This window comes from Bombus impatiens, unplaced genomic scaffold, assembly GCF_000188095.3.
Source record: "Bombus impatiens unplaced genomic scaffold, BIMP_2.2 scf_3474, whole genome shotgun sequence".
Classification (NCBI taxonomy): domain Eukaryota; kingdom Metazoa; phylum Arthropoda; class Insecta; order Hymenoptera; family Apidae; genus Bombus; species Bombus impatiens.
This window is the reverse complement of record NT_179893.1, coordinates 1,323,355-1,350,924: the sequence shown is the minus strand read 5'-3', so window position 1 is coordinate 1,350,924 and position 27,570 is coordinate 1,323,355. Positions and strand designations below refer to the sequence as shown.

The following is a 27,570-nucleotide window of genomic DNA, read 5'->3' as shown; positions in this document are numbered from 1 at the left end:
GCGTTGCGAACCAACGCGAACCTACCGGCCCCCTCCCCCTTGAAAAAGCGTATTTCTGTCGTCGGTGCAGTTTACGCCGCAGTTCGTAGTGTCGAACCTGTTGCTTCCGTTATATCAACGGTGAAAATGAATAAAAAAAGGAAAATCAGTGAAAACAACAACGATAATAATGATAATAAAAATAAAGAATAGAAGAGAGGTCGAAAGAGAGTAGGACAATGGACGATCGGGATTATATTGATGGAATGAACTGACGACCAAGTTATACGCGATCACCGTGATTTTACGTCACGATTGAAAATTTGTTTGCGGGTCGATTCGTTACTCGTTGATAAGTTGCGGAGATAGCAGCGATTTTTTTTATTATCTGCACGTAAAAAAGCAGCGACCGCGTTTTCAGAAGGACTTTTTTCCTGCTTAAGCGCTAATAGTCTCGATGAAACGATATATTTTCTACTCGCTTCCGAGTTTTCATTTAGCGGCGGCAACTTTCCGTGTTGCTATATATTAAGCTACGTTTGGTGTAGGAGGAAGAAGATAGCCGTTAAATCGTGGTCAGACGTTCCGTCTTTTTTAATTAACTGTTTCATTAGCCATTTATAGAGGAGTGTGTTTCACACTTGAGTCTATATCCAGGTCGAGTCGCTCGCGTTTTTATTCCTGTTCGCTGTTACATTCACGTTACTGTAGACGTGTTTCGTCCGGATTCGTCGTCCGGATCAGTTTAGATCGAGTGGAATTTTTTTAACTGTCGGAAGCATTCGTTTTGGCACTCTTTGAAGTTTCTCGACAATTTTGAGACGATTGTTCTTCGATATGACGTTCCGATAGTATCTTAACCGGAAGTAGCTCTACTTTGTAATTGCTAATCATTATTCGAACTGGACACGGAACTATACTTGCACCTCTCTACTCCACCATTATTCTCATTAATTACGTCAAGCTAGCGCAGATCCGTGGTGTAGATCAAAGGCTTGCGATGCAAAGAGTGACCGTAAAGAAAAAGGGGAGAAGGTAAATCGATAACGCACCTCCTCTTTCCAGTTTGTCGTCTTTTATCTTCGCTCGTGTCGACCGACAATAACAGCATCATTAAAATACGCGTTTCAATTAATACAACGGAAAACGCGAATATCTGAGATGTTTTAACATTGCGCTTCCGTATGTTTTCCAAGCATATTTTCTTGAAACGTATCAGGGAGAAGAGAGAAGGGAAAAGGCATGAAAAATGAGAATATAGGTCTCGTTATTGCCATAGAATTGTGAAACGCTGAAACTTTTCTTCTTGATTATTCATTGTCTGATCATAAATTTGAAAAATGTAATTATCTCGAATTTAATTACACGCTGGTTCCTCCTTTAAAGTCTCGACATTTCATAATTACTACCCATTTCGTCGACAAAAAAAATTCGTGGATAGGCTCTGTCGCATCGTCCCAGCAACGTCACATCGCGACATTGAAATTGACTTTTGAACGTTAAAAGAGGCCATGGAAGATCGATAAATCGAACCTCGAGAAGCCCTCGTGTATCGTCGAGCCCTCAGGTTGCAGGCTTTGTTGATGCAACGAATAATTAAAGTAATGCTGTATTCATTGAGGCGTTCGTTCTGTGGTTTAGATTATGCTGCGATACATGTTTCCACGTATGTATATTTCCCATCTTTCAGACATCGATTATCGTTTTGACGACACAGACCGATTGAAACTTTTATGCTCTTCGCGTTTTTCGACCGAAACGAGCATGATATCGCAAATAATACGTCTATTTTTTATGTTCATTTTTATATATCTTTATTACCTTCAATCGCGTATTTTCATTTTGATTTATCTGCCTTTTGATCAAGATAACTTTTGATCAAGTAACACGATCACGATATTGATACGTAATGGTTTCGATTTAACAAAGACAGGTTGCATGGTAATAAATACATTGCGTATATTGTTACAGATTCATATTTTGATATGTTATACCTAATGTCTATATGTATATGTCTTATTTTAAATATCTCTGCATTTTGTTCATTTCTATACGTTTAAATTTGCCATAAATGTATAAGTATGCTGGGTTTAGTAATAAAATTTAATTTGATTATTTCCAATAATCATCTCAGCAAACTATGTAATACAAAGAAAATCGAAGGTAGTGGTTAGAAAAAAATAGTTTCCTCTAGGTTTATGCCTCCTTTGTTGCTTCTATTTAGTTTCAATTTAACCTTGATCTAACGTTGATCCGACCTCTATTTAGCTTTGATCTTGAAATCCCCCTTGCTGCGTCTATAATTTAACTCAACTGATTCGACTCAATTGTAAATTTGTAGAACCAGGAACGTAGATTCCGTGATAGTACATCAGCCTGGATGGCGCCAAACATTAAACTGACACGTCGTTCACCGTAGTAGTATCGGCAGAATGGGCACAGATTGGGCTTAATTAACACTCGGGTTCGCCCCACGTGCATTAACGACGAACTCGATCTTGTAGGGTGCATCATCCGTAGTTAACCATAATCTCGTTGATCGTGTAGTATCTTGTACGTTAGGGGAAAGAAATATCGGCTGTCCCTTTCTCTATCACGATACGTGGATGTTAGGAAATTTAGTTAGTTATCCATTGTGCATCGATAGCTAGAGACTTTGACGAGTTTCGTTGCGGATTTGGTTTAGGGTTGCGCGGAAATTTAGTGGGTAAATTACGTTTCAACTAAAACTTGGGGAGGAAAGCTCGGTAGTTGGACGTTTTCGTTCGATATGTAACCGATGAACGTTGTTTCTTCTTAACTGCTGCGGACTGAACGACGAACTTCATCAACCGACAGGTTCGTTACTCAGTTTCGATATCAATTAACACGAAACGAAGATTGCTTTTCCCCCCTTCTCGTTGGATTAAGTGGAAATTACATGTCTGCAATTCCGTCGTGTTGTTCGTCTCTCGTTCTCGTTCGTCTCGTCTCGTGATAAAATATAGTTGGATACGTGATATCAACGACTAATTGCCTTAGTATAAACAAGTTACTACTATTGCTAATTGGATCGGTTTAATTAACCGGCCACGTGTTAGTGATTCCATACTATCTAGGAGCGCGTTTCACAAAGCGCGCTTTGTATTTTGATCTTTGTAATGGCCTCGTACGCGATTATGTATCCCTCTGTTTCAACTCAGAATCTGCGCGTAACTTGCATCAGACCATTTCAATTATCGCGCCATGGTATTATCTATAGATATCTGCTTAGCGGGATAAAGTCTCGCAACTTTCTACTAAATTAGTTAACCTAACGACTTGCATGGTTTCGGTCATCGAATTAAATTCGTTTCTATTTAAACTGGGTACTGCCTTCATCAAGCTAATTTGTAATTCGATTGTCCTAACTTATTTCGATTGGCATAGGCTACAGTCTGTTTTCGCTGCGCTTCTCTAATATAAATTAAATTAAATTAAATTAAATTAAATTAAAATTTAAACGTCAAAACCCTTGCAAATCTTCTGTTTTTCACGATTCCTTCTCAATTTATTAGTCTTTGAACAATCCATCCTACAAGTCATCAGTCCGAATTTGTCATATAGTCATAAAGAGACACTCTAGCAAGTGCTTCGTCATCAATGAGATTATATCGAACAAAAAGTCTTTACTCAGCTCCGCAGATCTTGTTAGCTTGATGCAAAACGCGATTAGGACAAGATGACGTTAAACAAAATTTTAAGATCATTACCGCGTACTGGCATATCGATGCTTAGATCCTATCAGCGCGATATCCCTAATGAAATTTTATTATCGTCTCGGTGCTTTTCCATTCGGCGCTTCGGTTCGCGATGATTCGCTGCGCGATTCGGCTGGAATTCGTTTCCGTCACGGATAGCTAACGTCGTCTCCAGCGTTATTGCGCATTCCAGATTTGCACGAGGACAGTCAGATCATTCGAATTCACGTCGCGACAGAAACAGCTTCCGCGCGAGCTGCCGAGCCCGTTATTCGCGGAAAACGTCAGGACGTTTTTCACTCGATGCTCAATGAAGATCGTGAATTTCTACCTGTTTCACGACCGGCAACTCGCGTCCGAGAAACTTTTCACGCGCAACATATCGTGACGCATTCGAGGCGCATTGAACTACAATATCCTAAGGATTCGGTTCGAAGATGTTCTGGGGCTTCGCCAACACGTGTTCTGGCATATTTTTCGGTATGAGAGCTCGTTCGGTGTCCCGTCGTCCAATGATCGCCAGTTTCCTTTCTAAGATCACATCCTGTGGCCTGTGAGTGACTATAGTCAGAATTGCTAGATATTCTATACGACTGGTGGGATAAATGAATGAGCTTCTATCTAGAAAATGTAAATATTTAGGCAAATTGTATGAAAATGATATTAAAAGAGCAGGACCTGAGAAGCGATTCGTTTCACATACTTTGGTTACTTTACATATTCCTGTGTATTGTTTGCGCTCTATGCATTTTTCTGCATCTTTGAATTTCCCATAAATGCATAGAAACCTGTACTCCAGTTATAACAAAAGCTATTTCTATCCAAACGGTAAACACTCGTTTACTCGTGTACATTGGCAGTAAAGTTAACGAGCGTTCCATAAAACAAAGTTGATGAGTTTAATTCCCGAATAACTTATATATCAATTCCAGTTGTCAAACTTTAGACGCTTCTGCAACAAAATCTAGCGATTATCTTCGCTTTGTGTTTGCCATTCGTGCATTCTATTATTAGATCTTTCTGTCTTCACGCTGATAGTTCTTGCCATCCAACAACACAAAAACAATATTAAATATCATTTTTACTTCAGACGTTTATATCCAGGAAAACTCGGAAAATCAAACTGTAGAATCCTTAGGGGATTTAAACTCGGGGAACGTTCTTTTCATCCCTGACCCGGTGGCAATTGGTTCGGGAGGATGCAGCCTAGGAAGCCTGGAGGTCGAGGTACCGTGTGAACGGGGCTTCATGTGGTGTAGGAAGAAACGCTAGAAGGTAGGGAATGGCGTCTAAAACAAGACAACGCGATACAGTGAAAAAGACCACTGAGGTAAAGAGAAAGAGAAAGAAAGAGAGAATATAGAAGAGAGAGAAGGGGAAATGTGCAACGCACAAAGTGCAAGCCAGGCTACAACGTGCACCGGAGACTCGTCTCGATCGTGACACCTGCGCGGCTTTCCACCTTCTCTCTCCTTCCTCCTTGCTCTCTGTCGTCGGTTCTTTCGTTCATTTGTTACCATCCGCGTCGTGAATCGTCGGCCAAGCCGCACTTTATGCTGGTTCGCGGCATTGCTCGCAGACAGCTGTCCCTGGTAACGGTCGAAGGGATCCTCGACGAGGGATCCTCAAGGTCCTTCGTCGGCTGCCACACTTTCGAAATTCCTCCTTTCGTTCGCGTAGTCTTGGCGTCGTCGTTGTGAGATAGATTCTAGGAACCGATTTTCTCCCGCTTCGTGCAACGAACTATGGAAACGCGCAGGCCCGCTGCTACCATGTGCAGACAGTTTTTGTTTCATAGCTGATGTTTGAGAAACATTGAGAAATCAAACGATTGTATTTTGTATATCGATTGTGGAGTATAGGCCGATGTTAAGACTTTTTGGTTGCAGTATCTGTGTTCTGTGAGTAGATAATTTTTAATTATTTTACGAATCGAGTTGTTCATAGTTAGTAAACAGTTTCGCTTTCACTCAATTGTCAGGAAATAAGTATAATAGCGGATATATTTACGCATATTGGCGATTGCGAGTAGTTCTTTCCATCGAACGCTCGACATTTGAGATCTGAGGTGAATAAACGATTTTTAATTATTTTGTGCATAGACGCGCCGGTATTATTTTATCAGTCGACGTTAACTTTGCAATGAATCAATTTATGAATTTGTTTTCGTGCTATTACTTTGAATAACCTTTGCTAGTTGCCAACAGGCGTTACGTTTGATGATGACACAGTGCTATACAATACTCTTTAATTAAAATGTCCTAGCTAACGTGCCTTCTTTAAATTATTCATGTTAATTTGTCTCATAAATAAAATATCACGTTATTTTCTGTCATTTTAATATTTCAAGAAAATCCAGCATACACTTTTTCAATATATGATACTTTGAATAGTTTGAACGACGAAAATTAATTTCACGTGATTCCACGAATTATCGCAGTCAACTATGTAATGACGTATATATACGTTAATTGAATTTGAAACAATCGAACGAAGCTATTTTCAATAGAAATATCCATGCACCTAATCGCGAATTCGATTAAACGCATACCGCGTTAATCGTTCAACAGTGACGTTCGCTCGAAATTGGATTAACATTCGTCACAAATTTGACGGAAGACTGCTCGTTTCACTCGTATCGAGTTTTTCCTAGTAACGAATAGAATAGTCGCGGGATATTTGTTTTTTTTTTTACCGCTAACTGCTCGTAACACGATGAAGCGAAGTTCAATTGTACGATAGATTTGCAATCGAACTGTTTAGGATTTTTCCCTTTAAACTATCGAGTTCGTGGGGAAGCCTTTCTTTTAATTCTACTCGAAAATAGTGATAAATCCCTTTGTCAGGCGACGTAAGCTTGTAAAATAAATTACAGATAACTTTATTAAATAAATGAAATACTCGTAGGAGATTTCCTATACTTTTCCTTCGAGTGACCTTTTTCTGTAATGCTGAATAACTTTAGTGGGAGGATTCGAATGTTATTGGGTCAACCCGAGGTCTTGTTAATTTTTCTTTAGATTAAAAAAAGAAAAACCGACGAATGAAATCGTGTTACTTTCTTAGGGGATGTAATGTCAAAGGGAGAACTTGTTAGCACCTTGAAACGAACTTGGTACGCATCGTTGCGTTGCGCCAGGCTTTCTCAACTTCAATTATTTTTCAAGAGAGTACATACTTATATCACACATGTACGCGTATCGTTGTCGATAGCTGATAACAAGCGAAACGCGAGAATTTCTTGTGTCAATTCACGAGTATTACGTAATTCCCGAGTACATATTTACGAATAAGTCAAAATACCGATCATTTTTTGTATTATCGATTCCTCCATGTTGCGAGTCTCGTTTTTTAACAAAACGATGACTAAATGATATTACGAAAGAAGCCAAAAGATGTAACGTGGCTCGTTTTCTTACAAGCCCTCCATTTGCTTAATGAAGTTTCGCTTCCGCGAAAATTGGATTCGAAGTTCTCTAAAATGAACGAGAACATTTTTTACCCGACCTAATAACCAACCTATAGCCCCAAAATAATCAGGCTGTCACAGGATATCTTGCTCTGAAATTTGCAAAAGGAAAACACGTCGACTGTGTCTTACTCTACGGAACTCGAAATGAAAGCATCGCAGTGTTTCACGGTCGATGGTCATCTGTGTGAATCCATTTTGCGAACTCCCGTATCGCGTAGATATTTGCCTCAAAATCGTACAGAATGAAAGGGGGAAAAATACTCTTTTTTTTAACAGCATACTCGACAAAATTCGACCAAGATTTAACCCTTCGCGGTCGACATATTTTTCTGATGGCGCAGCCGACTAGTCGATGCGACTTTGACTTAATGAATATTTACCGTACCGATCGATTTGGAAAATAAATTTCAAATACCGCCAACAGTGGCGACATCCGAATACAAAGGGTAGCTCATCGTTGGATGACTGTGGAGAGGGAATTCGATTTGCATGGTGTATACAGTTCCCAACTCGTTGTGTAACGCAACGGAATAAACGGCACGCGCTCGTGGCGGATGGCAGCGGAGAAAAAGCGCTGATAGGGGGAAAGGGAGTGGGTTATGAAAAAAGGGGAGAAAAGAGCCGGAAAGAGGAGGCCGGCGAAACAGAGACAGTACGGCCGAAGTGTGACCAACGTCCGATATGGAGTGGCACGCGTGCGTCGTTATTGCGGGAACAGCCCGATAGAGAGGCGACTCGAAACGCACGGAGGGGCCATCGATGCGATGGAGAACGAGCGAAGACACGTTGAAAAGAGATGCAGAAGCAAAGGGATGATAATAGAGAGAGGGAGATGTTGCATAGAAAGAAGATAGATATATTCACGCACAGGTAAGGTTAAAGAACGGGGTAAGGGTGATACGAGGAGAAAGATGAGATTAAAAGAAGGGAGGGGAGGAAAAAAGAAGGGTAAGGATCGAGAAATAGGGTGAAAGAGAGGGGCACCGAGGGTGGAATAGGCTCTCTCTGGTAGGTCACGATCGATGGGAGCGATGTTGCCTCCGCTTCTCGTACGTTCTGCTTCGATTTTCTAGTCGTCGGAAGGCTGGGCCGACTCGGTTGCTCGGTCGACCAGTCGGTACGCTGGTTGGTTGATGGCTTGTATAAAGCAGCTCTCCTCGACTAGGTTAGAGGGTTAAAAGTGTCCGCGCACGAGTTCTCAACACGTGGACCTAGAGATGCTTTTCCTTTTCTCCATGGTGAACATGCGTTGCGGCCCACTTTTTATCGTCCGCCCGTGCCACCACCCTATTCTAGCATTATCTACCAATATCTACCTACCTACTTCTACCTACGTTCGACCACCTACTCTGCATTGCAAACGGTCTATCGTGCATACTGTGCGCGCGATTCTCCGTTGACGTTTCGTTCGACGAGGTTATCGGGCGCCTGGAAAATCGAATGTATCTCTAACACGTGCATCTTTGCTTTGGCCGCGTCGAGTCACGCCAGAGCATAATTTTCCCTTTCACCGCCTACTTGTGTGCTCTATGTACAAGGTACATATACCATCAGCGATGTCGTGTCTCCGTCTCGCAGCGCCGTCGCGTTCCGCTTTGTTCATCCGGTTTCTCTCGATATCGTTCGTTTGGCTTCTCTTAATTATCCCTCGATCGGCTGGTGGCGCACCGTATCACGGCCTCTTCGCAACTCTCGTTGTTATTATTACGCTTTCGCGTTGCGCTTTAAAATAGCATTACTGTCGTCGAGGGCTCGGGATATCGATTTTCTGGAACACGGTCAGCTTGAAATTCGAAATGAAGCAGCGGCACTCTTTCGTTTCAACGACGTCAGTCGGACGATCGTAATCGAAAACATCGACTCCTTGTCGATTATTTCTTTCCCTTCTCTTACCATTCTTCCTTCTCCATACCGTTATCTCGTATTGGGAATATATTTCTTGCGTTTAACGACGCAACCCTCTACCTCTTAACGAGGACAGCGCGCACACCTTTAGAATGGGAATCGTATACGCGACTGTTAGACTCTCGAGTGGCCTACTTTTGCCCCGCGCCGGCTACCCTTTTCTTCTGTATAATCTCGATACCATCCGCGTCATTGTTATGCGCCGTGATCTTGTTTTTCAACGAAACAGGTAAATAAGTAGAGCTGCGTTCTGAATAGTTAAATGCAAAACCGCCACGTTGCTCTTCCCACTTTAGAACTGGCTGGCTGTGCAACGTCAGCTCGATACTCTTCCAGCTTGTCGTCGTGATTTTTGTCTTCCCGGAGTCTCGTTTGCACCGGTAAGACAGGTTATATCTACTCAGAGCAGCGGCTTGATAAAATCTTCCCAGTAGCTTTCTGCTTCGATCGGTCATTTCTTCGATGCGAATAGAATAACGTGCTCGTACACGGAATATGCCGGTTCCTAACGCTGTAGTCTCGGTCACCTCGTATTTCTTCATCGATTCACCGTGAATCGAGAAAATTTTTCCTCTCTTCTTCTCTTTTTCTCTATCCTTCTCTTCCTTCACATCGATTTCACGTGTTCCATTTAATAGCCGCATCGTCGCCAAGAGCAACGGCGACGTTTAACCTGCGACACTTTCCACTTTGGCTAATGCTTTTATCCATTCTCGTAATTAACCCAGCTTGTTCAAGCTACGCGCGATACAATTCATCGAGGTTTTCCTAGTGTGTAACGCGTGCGAGTTTTCCGGATATTTCGCTTTCAAGTCCGTAACGACACAGTCAACGCTCTGTAACGAACCATCGACCCGCAATCTCGTTATGTCTACGTAATTCGTGGATTGCGCACGAAGAACCACGTTAAGAGCACGGAAATTTTCGATCCAGTTTCGTTGCCACGTTTTCAAGTTAGAAAAACACACTTATCATCTGTTTTTTATTCCTCCTTTTTCTCTGTTCGTCTACGCGATCTTTGACACGGATCTTGATTAGCATATTATGTTATTGATTGATTGCGACTCTGTGGCTATATACGCGTCAAATTATGCAATCATTAAAGTGTAAAGTTGTATGAGTTTATGAATATTGATGTATTTTCCTAGATTAATGAGATTATGATTATGATTTTAATACTAGGGAATTAGATGTAAAAACGTAGTTTTTCTTTGCATCTAATATAAACGTAGAATGATTCAGTTTCAACGTTTTTCTCCTTCTGGTTTTATGTTTTTACTTGAACTAAAAGCCTTGTAGTATTCGCCGAAAGAAGTAAGATAAGAGTAAATGTATAGCCAAATAGACGTAGGTCTAATAACAAGGGGCTAATCAACGTAGATCGTAAAAGTAATTCTTTCGATGTAAAATCAACTTTTATTATTTATTAGTATTCGGTATCATAAAAATGGAAATAGCGTTATCTCGGAAGTCAAGCATGAAAAAACATGCGTTCCGTATATCAAAGTAACTTGAGACGATAATAGTACTCGAAAATTATCGCATTAATACCGATATCTATGCCGATTCATGTCACCGAAATCAGGCTCATTCAGCTAACTCCATACAAACTGTCTAAAATCGTCTCAAATTACTATTTTCACATACGGAATGCATGTATTTTCACATTTCACTGAATCCTTGATAACGTCATTTCGCTTCATTATGTTCAATGCGCTGCAAACATCCTCGCTTATGATATCTCACTAATATGAAGTAATAAAAGATGATGTTGCATCGAAAGGATTGCTTTCAATAACTATTTTCTGGGTTGATCGGATAACGTACTACATTTCTAAAGCTGTTTCCCGATAAAGAATAAGAAATATGACTTATCGCGTCGAATCAAGTTCGCGAAGATTCATAATTTACACATTAACTATTACTACGTGGTAATATTATCGAAATTTATTTAACTCGCTTATATTAATTCTTATATTAACAAAAATTGAGAAATCGATTGATCAGATAATATAAGAATTTACGTAAAGCTAGGCGGACAAAAGAGATAACAATGAATGTGCAACTTTAAGTTAAATTTTGAAACCGGTCATTTGACCGGGCTTGGTAAGATTAGCGTTAAAATCTAGATAATCAAATTCATGCAAATCCACGATCCATATATTACTATTTGCTACTGCACAATCGAAGCTAATGATATTTATTTCAAACTCGGAAATTTTGTAATTCAAATACTTAGAAAAATACAACACGACACGTGTTGGATTTTGCACGAAACGGCCAGCGAAAAATAACATTCTGACGTATAAACGACGCGATAAAATCTCCGTTAAGGTCACGAAGGAACCGATGATCCGACAAGGGCGTGGCTTCTTTATTAGAAATCGTTGTCTTGTCGCAAATTGCAGGCGACACGGGGAGGCGCCGGATTAATTATGTGAAAGCACTGATTAATTGCGGGCCCGAGTCAATGACCTTCGCCTCTGGAAGACGTCCGAGTCATTCGGTGAATCTGGTTTTGTGGCACTGTTAAGTGTCGCGAGTGAATGCGCACTTACGGCGTCAAGCGGTCGTGCCGATGATACTTTCGACGAATTAGAGCTTCGGCTTTGCGCAATCACGGTGCAACCGATCCGCATCGCATTCGTCGTTCTAAGAACTTGAAAATGGACACCTCTTCCGATCGTTGAATGATCCGTAGTCCGCGCGACTAAAGGCACTTGCAGCGAAATATAAATATAAAATTTGTCACGTTTTACAAAGTCTTGTCATGACCGTGGAAAATATGTCTGCCTGGTAAAAAGACGAATAACGATGAAAGATGAAAAAGAGGCATCGTCGATGTCTACCTCTTTTTTTTCTCTTTTTTTACCTCTTGCAGCACGGAACTGTGTTCAAAGCGTTTTGTCAAAGCCCCCTCCGGAATAGAGGACGAGGAGAGGAAGCGGAAGAAAAAAAGACTGTCGTGGATAATATTTCCGCTAGATTCAATACGTTTCCTTGATAAAAGTCGGATGGAGAGGACGAAATATTGGTAATCGTCACGAGGAAATTACATGGAATTACAGACACGATTTCTGAGCGGCACAGCGATCGCGTGAGAGAGTCGTGTACGATATCTCGCTGATGGAGATCTACGCGAGCGGAAGAGTTACGATCGATACAGCGTTTTGAGCAGAATATAACGTTAAACCATGACTGCATTTTGTGCGCACGATCACGTCACGCACACGACCGTACGATACGTTCTACACCCGTCGAATATCTTTGCTTGCCGCTTTGCAACAGCTTTCCCCCAATATTTCAAATTATCTCTTTGCACCGTGCATATCATTGACCCCCCAATGACCTTTCATTGTGAATACGAAATGACGAAATGAAAGTTCGCCTTAATGATTCGAACGTCTCTAACGCATCTAATGTCTCCGTTCCGGATGTTCTCGCGCGTAGAAAAATTCTCCTGCCGCGTGTGCATCCGTCTTTTGATTTCTGCTCCGACGCATTCGTCTTCGTTAACCGGCGATTCATTTCAACTCGGATTCCCGTTAGATAGCATGCACGGCCATACAGAAACGATTTGATGCACGAAAAAACGTTTTGCAAACGATATAGAACATGGCACAGGTTTCATGCCATATCGAGTTCCATATCGCGAATCGCTGAAAATTTCAAAGTTCACGCGATTTCGCGCTGTCATTTTCAACTTTAATATCCATATGTATGTCACGATGTGCCTCTCTGCGCGTTGTCTCTCTTCGAAATCTTTTTTTCTTTTTTCCTTTTTTTCATCACTTCGCCAATTTTTCTCGCTTCTCGACCCAACGAAGCGGTCGCTGAATAACGACTTCGATCGTAGGGAATATCTTATTCAGAACTTCCTGGCCGAACGCCAGAACTTCTTTCAAACTTCCGGTGACGCGTTCACTTTCGTCCGTAACACCGATATCTTAGCGCATCGTGTTCGAGTATTCCGTGGAAATGTTAATATCGTAATAGAATTATCGAGTATTCCGCTGTATATACATTTACAAACTTTCCGTGGAATCTTTGAGCGATCAAGAACTCCTAGAAGGAAATCAGTTATTATGGAAGCGCACCGCTTTCAGGAAAATTTCTGTTCGTCGTTCTTAACGCGAACGAACCGATGAATAAGAATTTCGACATTTGCAACACGTTAGTTGATGATGATAGATAAACGTAAAGATGATCTGACTGTTAATCGGGGTATTCTTTGTTCCACCTCTATTCAGAGATCGTAATCGTATCTTGTTAAACCCGGAGATAGACACAAACGACGATGGAGAGAGAGATTTCAATTTTTCCGGCAAACAGAATCGTACGAAAGGGAACATGTGTTTGAGATACTATATTTTATGAATTGGCAGTGATACGGTAAAATTTTTTATTTGATTTCGTACTTGGTATATTTTCTCACCGGGGAAAAACATCCCCGTGATAAATGCGGTCATAGAAAGTACCGTCTGTTTAATTGAATCGCCGTCGTAACGAGTATAATCGAATAATTGTTATTCTATAATAATATAGAACTCGACCATTTTCTTCGCGGATTCCTTAAGGCACTTACACGATGACGAAGATAAAAATCAACAGGCTAGGAAAGGAACTATTTGTTACCTCTGGTGGTCGATTTATTAGATTTTCCGCGTGCGACTGGGAAACCTTTTGCAAACGAACCAAACACAAGGCTTTATATGTTATCCGGCTTCTGTGTTGTTCACGGTGGTCCAGTTTGTCCGACATTTCGTCACAACTCACGTGTCTGGTATGCGGAGAATGCCGCGAACTAACGCACCCAGGAACTTCTCCGAAAATATAGCCAGGAATAAAGCAAGGAAAAAATAAATTCGCTCGAAAAGAGGGACGAAAACACGAACGTACGTGGCGCAAGTTTTGTTTGAATCTCCGTGATTTCGCGTGAAACTTCTAAATCGCGTCTGCTTTAGAAACACGGCGATGCTTCTCTAATTGACTATGAGTTGGAACTTTATTTATCTATACTGTTCTCTTTCATCAAAACGTTCTGTCTGGAATTTTTGCAATTCTTAAGATACGTTGAAACATTTGCATTTTTCTGTGTCCTCCAACTTCGCTGTTCTCGGATCGATATAACCGAAAATAAAAGTTACGTTTTAATACATATCATTAAGCTACCAGTAGCGTTTAAATGTTTGACCGTACTTAAATATTTGGTTTTCGTTCAGTTAAACGTTTTATATAGACAAATTTTATTTGTGTATTCTATATCTTTCATTTCTAAGTTTGGAGGAAGGTTGTCGTTAGTAATACAAACGTGAAAGATAAACGAGGAGAACAGCAGTGTTACACGAAGTTTATCGCGTCAAATAAAATCACATTATACAATAATTACGGAACAAACGACTCTATGTTTTAAATTAAACGAGAAAAGAAATAAACATGGTACAAAGGAAATGATAAAACTTGATATTTTACTTAAATCAGTACCTATAGGAAATTTCTAAATAAAAAAGATTATCGTGTCCAAGAGATTGACAATTCGAATGATGGATCAACTCATTCTGCCTAGTTAATAATTTTAATGCTGTACTACCATATATAGCACACGTATAAACTGTATAAAAATAGGATTTAGTTGAGGTAATTCTCAAAGAAGTCACGATACCAGGCTACGATAATTTATATCATTGATTTTCCTTTTCTCGATGGAAACGATCTTCGAGAGAAGCACCGCGAGGAAAAGTATTTCATTGTGAATGAGATTCTTGAGAAAAATTGTCGTTGCAAGGCGGGTCTCGAGATTGTGTCGTTATTTACAAGGGGCACTGGATCGATCAGTTTTCTCGCACGAGCAGTTCAAGCAGACGAGAGCGTAAGGAAATTTTCTCGCCTGGAGCATTTATTCGACGCTTCGCTGCTCCTTTTATACTTTCTGTTATCACCCAGTGTCGAGACGAAGAAAAGAAGAGTCGTCAAAGTCAGTGGGGAATCCGGTCGTGGGCCGATCATGCAAAATTACCCAGTCGAACAAATTGGTCGGTCGTCGTTTCCGTCAAGAATCGCTTGTTGCGAACCGGCCAAACTGGATTCGATTTTCCGCCGAATCCTTTCCGCGATATCCACTCTCTCCGTAATTGGATCTTGAGATTTCGTCGTCGTATTATCGCTTCCGCCCTTGCCTTCACTCGGGTAAACAGATTATTCCAGAGAAAAATCTTGTTGCCAAACAAGAATCATGCAAAACAAGATAAACGCAACAGGTTGAACACCACCAAAATAAATTTAATTTAAATATTGCTACTTCTGAATCTAAGGAAGGATCTCGAACACTTTACGGTCGATTTTAATAGACAATTTTAATTCTACTGCTCTCCACGTTTCTTCACGTCCGTATCTCTTCGGATATCGGCTTTTTTTTTTAAATACTTCTGAATACTTTTGTAAAACTGTTTTGCTCGAAAGAAATGGAAATTTATTGGTATCGGATTCGTCGTTATAAAAACCTTTCTCAATACCTGATTATAAAGAATTAATGAAAATGTCTTACTTCTATCTTCTTTAAATTGTAGAAGTACGGTTTATTCAGCAATGTTATATTTATTATGAAATTAATACCTTACGTACACAAAAGGAAAGGCGAAGGTAATTCAACAATCTAATAAACTCATTTGCTTTTCATTTTTTCTTGCATTTGATTTTCATAGATTCCAGATAGTACAAGTGTGTACTTCCGTTCATAAGTTCATACTTGCTAATCTTCAAACGCAAGCTTTAATGGAATCTTAAAAATAGAGTGTAATTTATTTTTCCTCATAACACACGCGATTAACGGATATCAAGGCCATCGTATTTTATTTCTATATTAGGCACCAAAAAAAGTTTCTATAGATGACCAAATACTTTCTTAAGCTATTATATACGAAATAAAAATAAACAGGCTTCCAACCCTTGAAATTACAAGTTTTCGTGATATTGCCACGTCATGGGAATTTCCCAGGCCGAGATATCGTACACCTTAATGCTGCGGAGTAATTCGTCGATTGTGGTTCGCTGGTACAATCGAAGACGCAAAGCGCGTAATAGGCTTACTCGGAGTCTAATTATCAAGCGTGTACACTTAACTCTGGCTCTAATTATCGGTCTGGTAAACGTCACAAAGAGGGTTCGGTGTATGCACGTTCTCCGTTTATACGGATTGGGTCAAAGGCGTCAAGTGCATACCGTACAAATCGACGAATGGCATTTCCTATACGTAGACCCAGGACAGGGTCCCAGAGTCGTTGCTACTGGCTATCAAACTTAGGATAGACAGAGTGTCTGCGGCTAAAAACCTCGGTTCGTTGCTGAAACACTAGAAACAATAGCTCTTTCAGCGTTATTACTTGACCTCGATGCTTTACGTAAGCGCGTATTAATTTCAAATGCTTGCTTGATGAACGAAGTCGAGGCTATACACCATTCTTGTTTGTTGACACGGATTGTTCGATCCTTCGTTTCGTATCTACATATCTGTTGTTTGTGTTGTGACTGTTCCACTGTTTTTTCGATTGTTTTCTCGCCGATATCTTTATACGAATCGTTATTAGTGGAATGTTATTGGTACTTGTTATTAATTGAAATATCGACAAAATTGAGATTGGCATCGCAAAGATAATGCCGTAGTAGATGGTGCAGATATTGAACTGCAATATAAATACGTTCTCTTTTATGTATTATTATATTTGCTACACAGTGTCTACAAATTTGCGATATATTTTACTAGCTTTTAGAAAAACTTATTTTTTTCACGTTATTTTCTAATGTGTTTAAAGCGATATACGAACTATTCTCCGAATGGTTTCTAACTCGTTATCGATACTCTACCACAAACGTTTGCTCATTCCCGAATCGTTGGTCATCCTCTTTTGTGAATAATGTTAAATGGTGAGAATAAACCAACCTGGCTTCTGTCGCATGATAATTTACTAACCGGTAATATTAGCAAATTGACAAGTTGCATGTTGTATGTTGCGGGCTTCTCTGTAATTCTGCAATTTTACATCACTTAGAATAATCAAATGACGGCTACTTAAAATTGTTTCTAAAATTCAATTTCTTTTATTACCAAATTTATTAGTGCGATAGAAGGGACTCTGTCGGTATCGGTAACGTGTAATTTGTAACTTGTAAAATATCACTTGTAAAGTATAAAATATATATTTTAAAATTGTAAAATATCGCTTGTAAAGTATAAAATATATATTATACAAGTTGCAAATTGCACGTTACCAATACTGACAGATAGAGTCCTTTCTATCGCACTAATAAATTTGGTAATAAAAGAAATTGAACTTTAGAAACAATTTTGTACTCGGATATATACATTCAACCCTCTTATAATACGATACTCAAAAAGCATGGTTTCGATACACGGTGCAAAAATTGCGATACGGTTCTATATAGCACGACTTAATAAACTTGAACGATCATTGTCAATTGGTGATTCATATAGTACGAATGTTTCCATCGTACTGTTTTGTTTTTGTTTAATGTGTTATAGGTGGGTTGGCTGTATTAGTAAGATTGCGCAAGAGCTTTCTGATTTCATCCGGTTCAAATTCGATCGAAACGAGAGATTAAATTCCTAGTTAACTCTTCGAATTAAAATTTGTTGACAAGCACCCTTCTCATCCAATTTTCTTACCAATATCTCGATGCAATTCAATGGCGTCATCATTTTCAAGCCAAAAAGCTGTTCCCCCGGAATGAACTACTACTTCGTCATCAAGGTTGCGGAAGCCTGAAAACTCGATAATCACGACATCGTGGACATCACGGAATCGATTTTGTGGCCTGCAGCGATTGAATCTTGCATCGTAATTGATCGATCGTCGAGAAAATTTCGAAACGTCGACCAGAGGCAGTATGGTGACCCGTTGTAGCCGTGTGTTTCATCGTTGCTCGATCGTGCGACAAGTAAAAGGCTGCTGGTCCGAGAGATCGCTGCCGTTAAAAAGAAAATGAAAAAAATGTTTAAAAGCGAAAAATAAAATATGCTCTCTTTGCCCTGAAACCGTTTCATTATTATCGTTAATCGAGTTTCGCCCTCGGGGTCGGCAGGTTTTCACGCGAGTAAATGGTTAAATTGAATCACACGTATAGACGAGCAGGGAAAGAACGAGAGGCGCGTTGTAAAATACAGCTGCTGTCGATAATATCCGAGTATTAATTTGCAATTAGTAGGCATGCGAGTGAGCACGAGCTACGGACGCGTTAATTGTCGGCATGTAAATCGTGCTGTCGGTCGTAGGCGCGAATTTTAAGCGAGTTCCACGCATTATACGCGACCGATCTCTAAACCTTGCGAAAAACAAACTGTACGGGCCGGGATCGTTTCGTAATTTCTGCTTTATGTAATTGGCATCGATCGTGGAAGCTCGGAACGAAAGCGGGAGAAAGCGATCGCGAGTTACGGCGATTCGGTTTTGAGACGAGCACAACACGGCAGTCGTACCTCCTCGGTGTTGAACCATCTCGCGAGTCGCGTTTCGTTTCGAAAACCTATCGTGCATTTCGCGATTATACACGCTTTCACTTTTTTTTTTTTTCGTTTTCCAAAGGAGAATCTAAAATTAATTATGTGCGTAGTTTTCAATAATTAGAGCATTTTTCAAAGATCATTTTATTGCATTTTTTAATGCACAGATCTTCTATTCGTATATTTAAGATTTTATTTAATTGAATTAATTTTATTGACCTTCGAGTTTTCTAGCTATATGTGTTTACACCGTAAAAGTATGATTCATAATTAATTGGTTAATCAAAGAGAAAATTAGAAGAGAAGAGCTACGAATAGAAGAACGTTCGTTCAGACATCGTAGACATCGTTGTAGTTATAAAGACGCTCGGAATATTTCGGAGAGTTTATCGCGGCGGCTCTGCGGGAATCGGCCTATTTTTGAGGACAAATCAATTTTTCCACGGTATTCGGAGCTGTAATAATTTCCGCGGGTCTTGCGGTTTCCTGGTGACATATTTCCCATTGTCGACTATCTTCTTAGTGAAATTGGATCAACGTGTAGCTGCTCTGTGTAGGAAAAGCTTTGGCGGAAACAAGAGCGCGTCTTTTTCAGCTGGATGAACATTTATCTTTCTTTATTTTACTTTAGTCGGTGATTTGTCGTAGACCAAGACTTGACCAAGGTTGCTGTACGCTCGTTCTAATCTCGTTTATTTCGTAACAGTCTGCTCCGGAAACTCATCGATCATCGTTTACATTCCGATCAAACTATCAAACTTAATCATTACCGATAATTCAACGAGAGATTATCTACTGTATGAAATCCCGAGATAACGTCTCGGTTCGATTAATTGTTTAATTAAGCATACGTGACTGTCCGTTTGCATCCGGTTTCCTTGCCTGTGATTATGGCCACGTTTTCGCAACGAGAGAAATCTCTCTAGTCGTTGCATTTCGTATGACCATGCACGTTTCAGCGTCTTCACTCAATGGATCGACACAAATCAGAACGGAAGCTCGACCGGATGGATACGCATTAGGAAATATATTCTACGTGACGTTAGATCTTCGATAGCATTAATCAGCTGAGTATATTTTCTTTTCAATCGGTACGATTTGTAGCTGGTAATCGAGAATCCTTACCGCGTATTCACTCTGTTAGAATCGTCACGTGCTAATGCTAGATGAGAACCACACGTCTATTCGTGTTCACGCGCATGAATTAAGCTCGTCTCGGTCGGCACGTGAGATCCGGTACTGATTCAACGTCGTGACATACTCGTCAATTACATTCGCGTGTAATTCATTCGCGATCCGCGAGACTCTGATTCCAGATCGAGATTCCAATTGTCCTCCTTAATCGGCCGGATTCGCGTGAGCCTGATGGTGCTATCGTAAGAATCGCAGGTTTAGTCTAAGTTCCTCTTTCGGCGAAGTTGAACCGTGTCGGTTTCTTGAGTAGGCTTATCGCATACATTATCGGTCAAAAATTTGGGTCTACTTTGTATCTAAGTTCCAGTTGTATCTGAAATTAATGGTGGACAGAGGAAAGGTTAAAAAATTACAATTTTATAAAACGCAATAATATTTGATAAGAGCAATAAATAGATATAATATGTAGGTCTACGTCAGAATAGGTGACTGTTAATAACACGATAACAAATGTTTAATCCTAACTCTTATACTTAACTTGCTCCTATCTGTCTGCATTTTCTGCCAGTACAATTTTCAATTGAAAAATTAAAACTGTGGATATCGATAGTAATTTCCTTCACATCGATAGATTTTCGAATAAAGAATTGTACACCGTGACAGCTAATCCTACAGTTATCTTTCAACAAAATTTATTTATTTGTATATTAAGATACATCGAGTCTTTGATCTCATGTACGACGAAAGCAGCTAAACGAATAACACGATTACAATAATTACAATGTATTATCGCTGAACATATAATTGGTCGTTGTAGAGCCACGAGAAAAATACACTTTTGCAAATCTGGCTCGCCATTGAGCATTCAAGTTCACCTAGAGCAATCTTGTACGGGAGAATTACTTCCGAAGGATCCTTCTGGGATATTAAATTGAAATAGTTCAACAAATAAATTCGCAGATTCTATACGTATAAAATACATGTGGGGCTTCTTTAAAACTTTTGACCTACAGTATGTCGAGGTTCGTGACTTGTAGATATCGTGATCTCACGTAAAACTCTTTAAATCGTAGATTCTAAGAATCAAGCACAAACGATCGACGCTACTTAACGTGGATCGGTAGAGAAAAAACCTGGCACGAACAAAGATCTTTTCTATTTAAATTTTCAAATCTTGTACAAATTTGTTCGCTGTATATTCTGAATATATATATATGTAGATTTACACTTGGAGTCTGAAAAAACGAAGGTCTTAATCAACGACTTGGTCCGCTTACGATCGATTTTCATGCTGTCGTTGCGAGTTGTACCAACTGCGATTAGAGTGGCGCCTGGAAACTCCGCGTCGTTCGAATCAGTACAATGGTTCGAATTTCGAACTGTACAGGTCCTCGACTAAACGACTTTAGTGGTTAATGTCAGTGAATAATTGGAGAGCTCACAAAATTACGTTCCCCTGTGAAGTCGTCCCGTATACCGAAGAATCTCTTTGCAATGTCAAATGCTCGTGTGTTGATGAAACGCGTGTTACCGACTGTCGTGGCTTGATATACGCTTGTTTAACTACCAAACAACTTCTCAATCGCTATTCAGAAGTAGGAAAAGTACTTTCGTTCTCGAACGTCTCCGTTTCCTTATTCCCCGACGATATAACTGAACAATAGTTTGCAAAGCGAAGTTGTTGGAGACTTTGCCTCGCCGTACAAAGATTCTCGTCACGAAGTTGGCGTTCATAAGGTCACCGAGGGAGTATCTTTGTCCTGGCGCATACGAATTCGACGGACGACGAGATTTTATTCGTTGGTGAATGTTTTGGAAACCACTTTCGCGTCACGATCCTCGTTGATGCATCGACAGAATTTTGTTCGCGTAAGGCTACGATCGCAATGTGTTCTGACGAGTTGTCGTTTCAACGAATATGCCAGGACAGTGAAAAATATAGATTCCTATGGGTAGGGTAAGGTAGGCTTATTTAAATCTAGATATGTCATTTGTTTTGTAATTGGCCAAAATTTTAAGCGATCTACGTTTAGAAACAAAACTATTTCATCAGTTTTTAATCGCGATAGACAGTGAAATAACTTGCACTCGTCAAAACAAAAGAAGTATGTTCAGTGTTGGTATTGTCAATTCAATTCAATCGCATGTACATATTACGCTATCTCTGAGAGTTATTTGTTCCTTATTGTATTACTTCTTACACAATACATCTGCGCTGATTCAAATAACTCGTTTCTTAGATTTGTTCTTACTAGCTCTCAGGTATTTTCTCTTTCTTTCGTTATTATATCAGAGACTAATTGTGCCTCGTAATATCCATCGGATTTCGCTATTCTATGCAAAGTCCACGATTGGATTTTAAAACATAGGATAGGTGCACTTCGTACTAAAATATTTCACTCATCAGGACGATAATTGGTCAAAACACGGATTCACTGTAGATACACTCTAATGAATTTCGTTTTGTTTGCGTGTAAATTGAATTATTATAAATTCAAAAGCAGCGAGAAAGCTTTGTGTGCATTAATAACCAGTAACCATGATACCACAACAACCGCACACGTTAGCCCACAAATCTGGTCAATCCAATTTCTCACGCGAGGTGCAATCAACGGAGGAGGTCGTCCCTCGATGGAGAATTATTGCGCGATTACGGTGCTGTCGAAATGGAGGCGGAGACGAACGTGACAGAATTAATACGACGTGTACGATGCTGTTTCTCGCGCTTCTTTTTTCTCGTAATTAATCGCAGCTTATGTCTATCAGTTTCATATTTATTAATACACAGATAAAGCAAAAAGTTAATAAACACGAATGAGATACACTCGAATTGATATTTCTTATTGCGTAAAACGAGCATAATTAATATATACATATACGTATGCATTATACTTATATGCATATACATATATAAGTCCGCGCAATCCATGAAATATTGTAACAGTATGTATTTACGACGCTAAAAAGGTATTAATGAAATCGATAGCGCGTGTATAATCCGTGTAATTGGTACAATCGTAGAATGCATACGTAAACCTTTTACCTTTGGTTTTGTTTCAGGGAAGAACCTCTACAATAACGAGCATGTAGCGATTAAATTGGTGAGTTCATTAAAATTTGAGACAGTCACGACTTTTGTCTAGAGTCCTCCCGTTAGTGTAATTCCATTTTAACGATAGAGAAAGATACGTGGAAGTTGCTTAATTGCTTTTAACAATTTGTCTTTCCGTCGATTCTAACAACCTCCGAGAGAAATCTCGTTCAGTTCGTGGATATATAAAAATAAGAACACATTAACTTCATACGATTTTCTGGTCGTGAACTTTTATTTTAAAACGACGTCTCTTTTGGACTTTTCAGGAACCAATGAGGTCAAAGGCGCCGCAGCTACATTTAGAATATAGGTTTTACAAATTATTAGGTACACATGGTGAGTATCTGTAATCTAAACGTTGAAGTTCTATTGAAATAATTAATATTCTGATCGATTAATGTGATTAATCGTGCACAGAGGGTATACCAGAAGTATACTACTTCGGTCCTTGCGGGAAGTACAATGCTCTGGTAATGGAACTTCTCGGACCGAGTCTAGAGGACCTATTCGACCTCTGCGGTAGGAGGTTTACCCTAAAGACCGTTCTCAAAATCGCCACACAGATCGTAAGTGATATTAATGTATCAATTTTATGTTTGTTCGAATTTTAAATTGTCGAAGAATCGTCTCGTCTAAATTAAATCAACGATTTTGCTACGTTATGACGTTGCCAACGTAGATTTCCCGTTTAAAGCGATAATTAATTTTGATAGGTATACTAGATGATAAGTTTGTTTGTATTAATTGAAATATTGCTTCTCCACAGCTTCATAGGATAGAATACGTTCATAGTCGGCATTTGATCTACCGTGATATCAAGCCGGAAAACTTCCTGATAGGACGATGCACAACCAAACGGGAAAAGATTATCCACATCATCGATTTCGGACTGGCCAAAGAGTACATAGACCTGGAGACGAACAAACACATACCGTACCGGGAACACAAGAGTCTGACGGGCACAGCGCGTTATATGAGCATCAACACGCATCTTGGAAAAGGTAACTTTTACCTCGGTTTAGATATCCGTGCATAAGACGACGGCTACAACAACAACCTGGCCGCCGGCCCATCTGCACAAACTTTTCAAACTTCGCCGCTTGCTCGTTCTTCACAGACCCGGAGAAAGTTTGTAAGCGAGCACGCGCCGCGCTACGCTATATTAAATCCACCAAGAATGTTTCTTCGCAACGTTCGCGGCAACGTTTCTGCTTTGCTCGCGGACAATTGTTACGTCGTTTATATCTCTTGATTATATTTCGGGAAAAAAATGGGTCCTGGTTCTCGTGCGTCATATAGACTTTTGGTATTATACTATGGTTATAGCGGATATATGCTCGGACGAATGAAACATTTGAAGAGCAATGTAAATCATATATGATAGAATATATATGTTGTATTCTCATAAAATTGTTTTGACGTATCTCTTAGAACGCCAGCTCGTCAGAAAACGTCTTCGCTGTAACCATAGACCGAGGCAAAAATTTATACGAACACCACCGATGCAAAATTTGTAATTTTCGTATTTTTGTAATTAGAGCAGAGTAGAAGAGACGACCTAGAAGCGTTAGGGAACATGCTGATGTACTTCCTGCGCGGTAGCCTTCCGTGGCAAGGGCTGAAAGCGGACACGTTGAAAGAACGATATCAAAAGATCGGCGATACGAAGCGGAACACGCCGATCGAGGTTCTCTGCGATGGACATCCCGAGGAAATGGCTACGTACTTGCGGTATGTGCGTAGATTGGATTTCTTCGAGACGCCCGACTACGAGTACCTGAGAAACCTTTTCCACGACCTGTATGAGAAACGAGGTTTTGTCGACGACGGAGAATTCGACTGGACTGGCAAGACGATGGTACGTGATCCATTGACGAACAAGTGATCCCTGTATACGTCACTTTCTCTTTTACCCCTTCGCAATGCATGCAAGAAAGGAAGACAGAATAACAGGAGAGTTACATGATGGTCGATTATGTCCAGGGACGAAGCACGTATCGCAAGAGTCGATATCAAAAAACCTATAGTGGAGTTCTCTTTTTTTCTTTTCCTTCTTTTTTTCTTTCTGTTTACATATTCGAACGATTGCCAATTTACGATTAACGCAATGTACAATAATGTTCACATTTATTTATTTGATTACGTAAATTAAAAGATTTTTTTATCAATGATACCTCTTGATTATATCTATTTCATTCGTGCGGCATTCGAGCGTATTCATTATATTGTACATAGTAGTTTTAGCGATAATCGCGTAGAAACTTCGAGATATCGTCTCTTCTGGGTAAGTAGGTCGTCCTGAGGAATTCCTTCTTTACATCGGCCCTACGTCTTTATTTTTGGTGAAAAACATGTTTCACTGATTTTTAACGTTTGCATGCTGCTCCCAATAAACCTCTAGCCACACAACTTCGATCAACTTAGAGCTCTGAGGATGGCTCCTCCCTCTCACATTGGAAAGACTAAATCTGATAAGGTGGGTGATAAACTGTACGCGAAGTTCACGTTTTTATTACCTGTACGCAGACGTGTGCGTGTTCGACAGCTTGAATATCGAAATTATTTGAAAAAAGTACACCGACTTTCTATTAATGTATGCAAAAAGGACGACGCTGTACCAAGATAGTTTGTCAAAGAAGCGTGTATTCCTGCTCGGAGAGAATCGCTCGTAAAGCGCATGGAACGATACTGGGAGCTTATCGACTTTTATTTCGTTGAGCATGAAAATGTTATTCCTCCTTAGAGACACGATATCTCGTTCTGACCGAGATTCGCATTTACGTCCGCAAGAGTTGCATTCACCACTTAAGCATGCATATTTCCTTCCCTGCCCCTATGTTCAATTATTTATTTTATGCTTGTACCAAGATTCTCTCGCAATATTTATATACATATAGTATTTATATTTAAATAGTATGGTAAGTGCGTTGTTTACCTTGCCATTTTTCTTTAATTTGTTAACCGAGGAAATTATATTTACATCTACAGGGGAAAATAATCCGATTGAAATTGATTTGTCTTTACCATCGATCTTTAATTTTAGAATTTTATAATTATAGAGCATATAATTGTAGAATATAGTTTCGTATTAATAAACGAACCGGTAAACAGATTAAAAAACTTTTTATTCCTTTGTAGAACATTGAATGCCAGTACTGTAACGTAGATTAGATTTCTAATCTGTATGGGAACTATCTTCTCTATGGTAATACTCTTTTCATCCTTACAGTGAATGAATGGTATAGCATGTTTCTACCAGTTAATTTAGAATGCTTCACGTTTGCAGATAATATTAGTCATGGTAATGTCGTATTTTTATTTGAATATGGATGTCCGTTTTATCTTCTCCAGTTCGAAGAGCAATGTACGAAATAATAATGTCCAATGTTACCGTCAATTATTATTTCATTTCTGTCTTCAAGTATGTTATACGAAATTGATCTATCTGTAAACATCGTCTGATAAACAATACACTCCACTGAATGTAATATTTGTGTTTCGTTTTCAGTCCACACCTGTTGGATCCCTGCAGACTGGACAAGAGATTATTGTATCTCCGAATCGTGATCGGCACCCGTACAAGGTACGTATACGCTTTCATTTCGATATTCTATTTTTCTTTTTTTTTTTCTTTTGAAACAAGAAACAAGCATGGTTGTGTGAAGCTTACCTATCTTAAATAACAGCATGAGTATACACCTCGTCGGTATATATATATATATATAAGTAAATAAAAAAATACAAATATATATATACATATATTTTTAAACAAATTTCACGAAAGCTGTTTGCAATTGAGTTGTCGAAAAGGGAACGTTCTTGAGATAATAAATGTTAAGATACAAAAGTAGAAATTTGAGTCAGGACTTTTGCCGAAAACGTTCGAAGCATATTCGAAGATAGTTGGACTTTCTAAAAAAACAAAAAAAGTATTACATATACGATTTTGTTTCTTTGCGAAACATGGAAATCATCGATGTGTAGGAATGCGATGATTTTGAGGAAAATGTAGTCCTCGCGTTGGATGAGGTTCACATCGAAATGCAAGGCAACTACGTAAGCCACCAAAATCTTGTAATACGCTGGTCTTACTTCTTCATGCATGTTCTATCTTATCGTAGATGATTCGGGATAAAATTGTAGTTACGTGAATGGCCGGTTATCATATCAGATAAACCAGCGTTTTTTTTTCTTTCTTTCTTTCTTCCGCTTTGAAGCAGTCATGACGATTTCCAATGACACAGCTTGATTTGAAGTAACGGTACTAAGAGCAATTTGAATTTCATTAATTTTTTCGTTAAATATGCAAACTTTTATATTTCACATTTAAATACATGTGTGAAGAAGCGACTTAGGACATGCCGTATCTGAAATCCCTGTTGGCAATCCTTCTAGTATTGTTTCTATCATCGACGATAAATTTAAATGTAGTTAGTCACGTATTTAGTTGGCGAGTATCGAGTAAATTAAAGATCACTTAATCTCATTCACAAAATTCTATCAATAAATTTCGCATAGTATTCTACTAGTATCTTAGATATAAATATCAAACAATCGTGAAAATTATACCATGCTAAACGGGCAACAGACAACGATAAAACTCATGTCATTGATGATCTTCACATTTGGGTGCAGCTTCGAGTGGCATAAAGTTTATTAATTTTTTTTTTTTTATTGCCGTTGAAAAGTGGTCTTTAGTGCTTATTCCTTTAGGATGTGACAGAGCCAGGGGTGGGAGGCGGGGGCGGTAAAT

At 39.4% G+C, this 27,570-nt stretch overlaps 1 protein-coding gene across 13 annotated transcripts in view; it reads left to right on the top strand.

The window, feature by feature from the left end:
* Window positions 1-27,570, top strand: part of LOC100740443 (casein kinase I) — a 60,459-nt gene that overhangs the window by 27,548 nt on the left and 5,341 nt on the right. For 2 of the 13 annotated variants that reach the window (XM_033324532.1, XM_012393535.3), the window contains exons 2-9: window positions 22,784-22,824; window positions 23,084-23,153; window positions 23,235-23,383; window positions 23,584-23,818; window positions 24,356-24,675; window positions 25,219-25,293; window positions 26,326-26,400; window positions 26,802-26,873. In XM_033324532.1, coding sequence (XP_033180423.1) covers window positions 22,784-22,824; window positions 23,084-23,153; window positions 23,235-23,383; window positions 23,584-23,818; window positions 24,356-24,675; window positions 25,219-25,293; window positions 26,326-26,400; window positions 26,802-26,873 — 1,037 coding nt within the window. Of the gene's footprint in view, window positions 1-4,863; window positions 4,974-22,783; window positions 22,825-23,083; window positions 23,154-23,234; window positions 23,384-23,583; window positions 23,819-24,355; window positions 24,676-25,218; window positions 25,294-26,325; window positions 26,401-26,801; window positions 26,874-27,515 lie in introns of those variants that run through there. The other 11 variants (XM_012393534.3, XM_012393533.3, XM_033324534.1 and 8 more) reach the window with 8 other exon arrangements.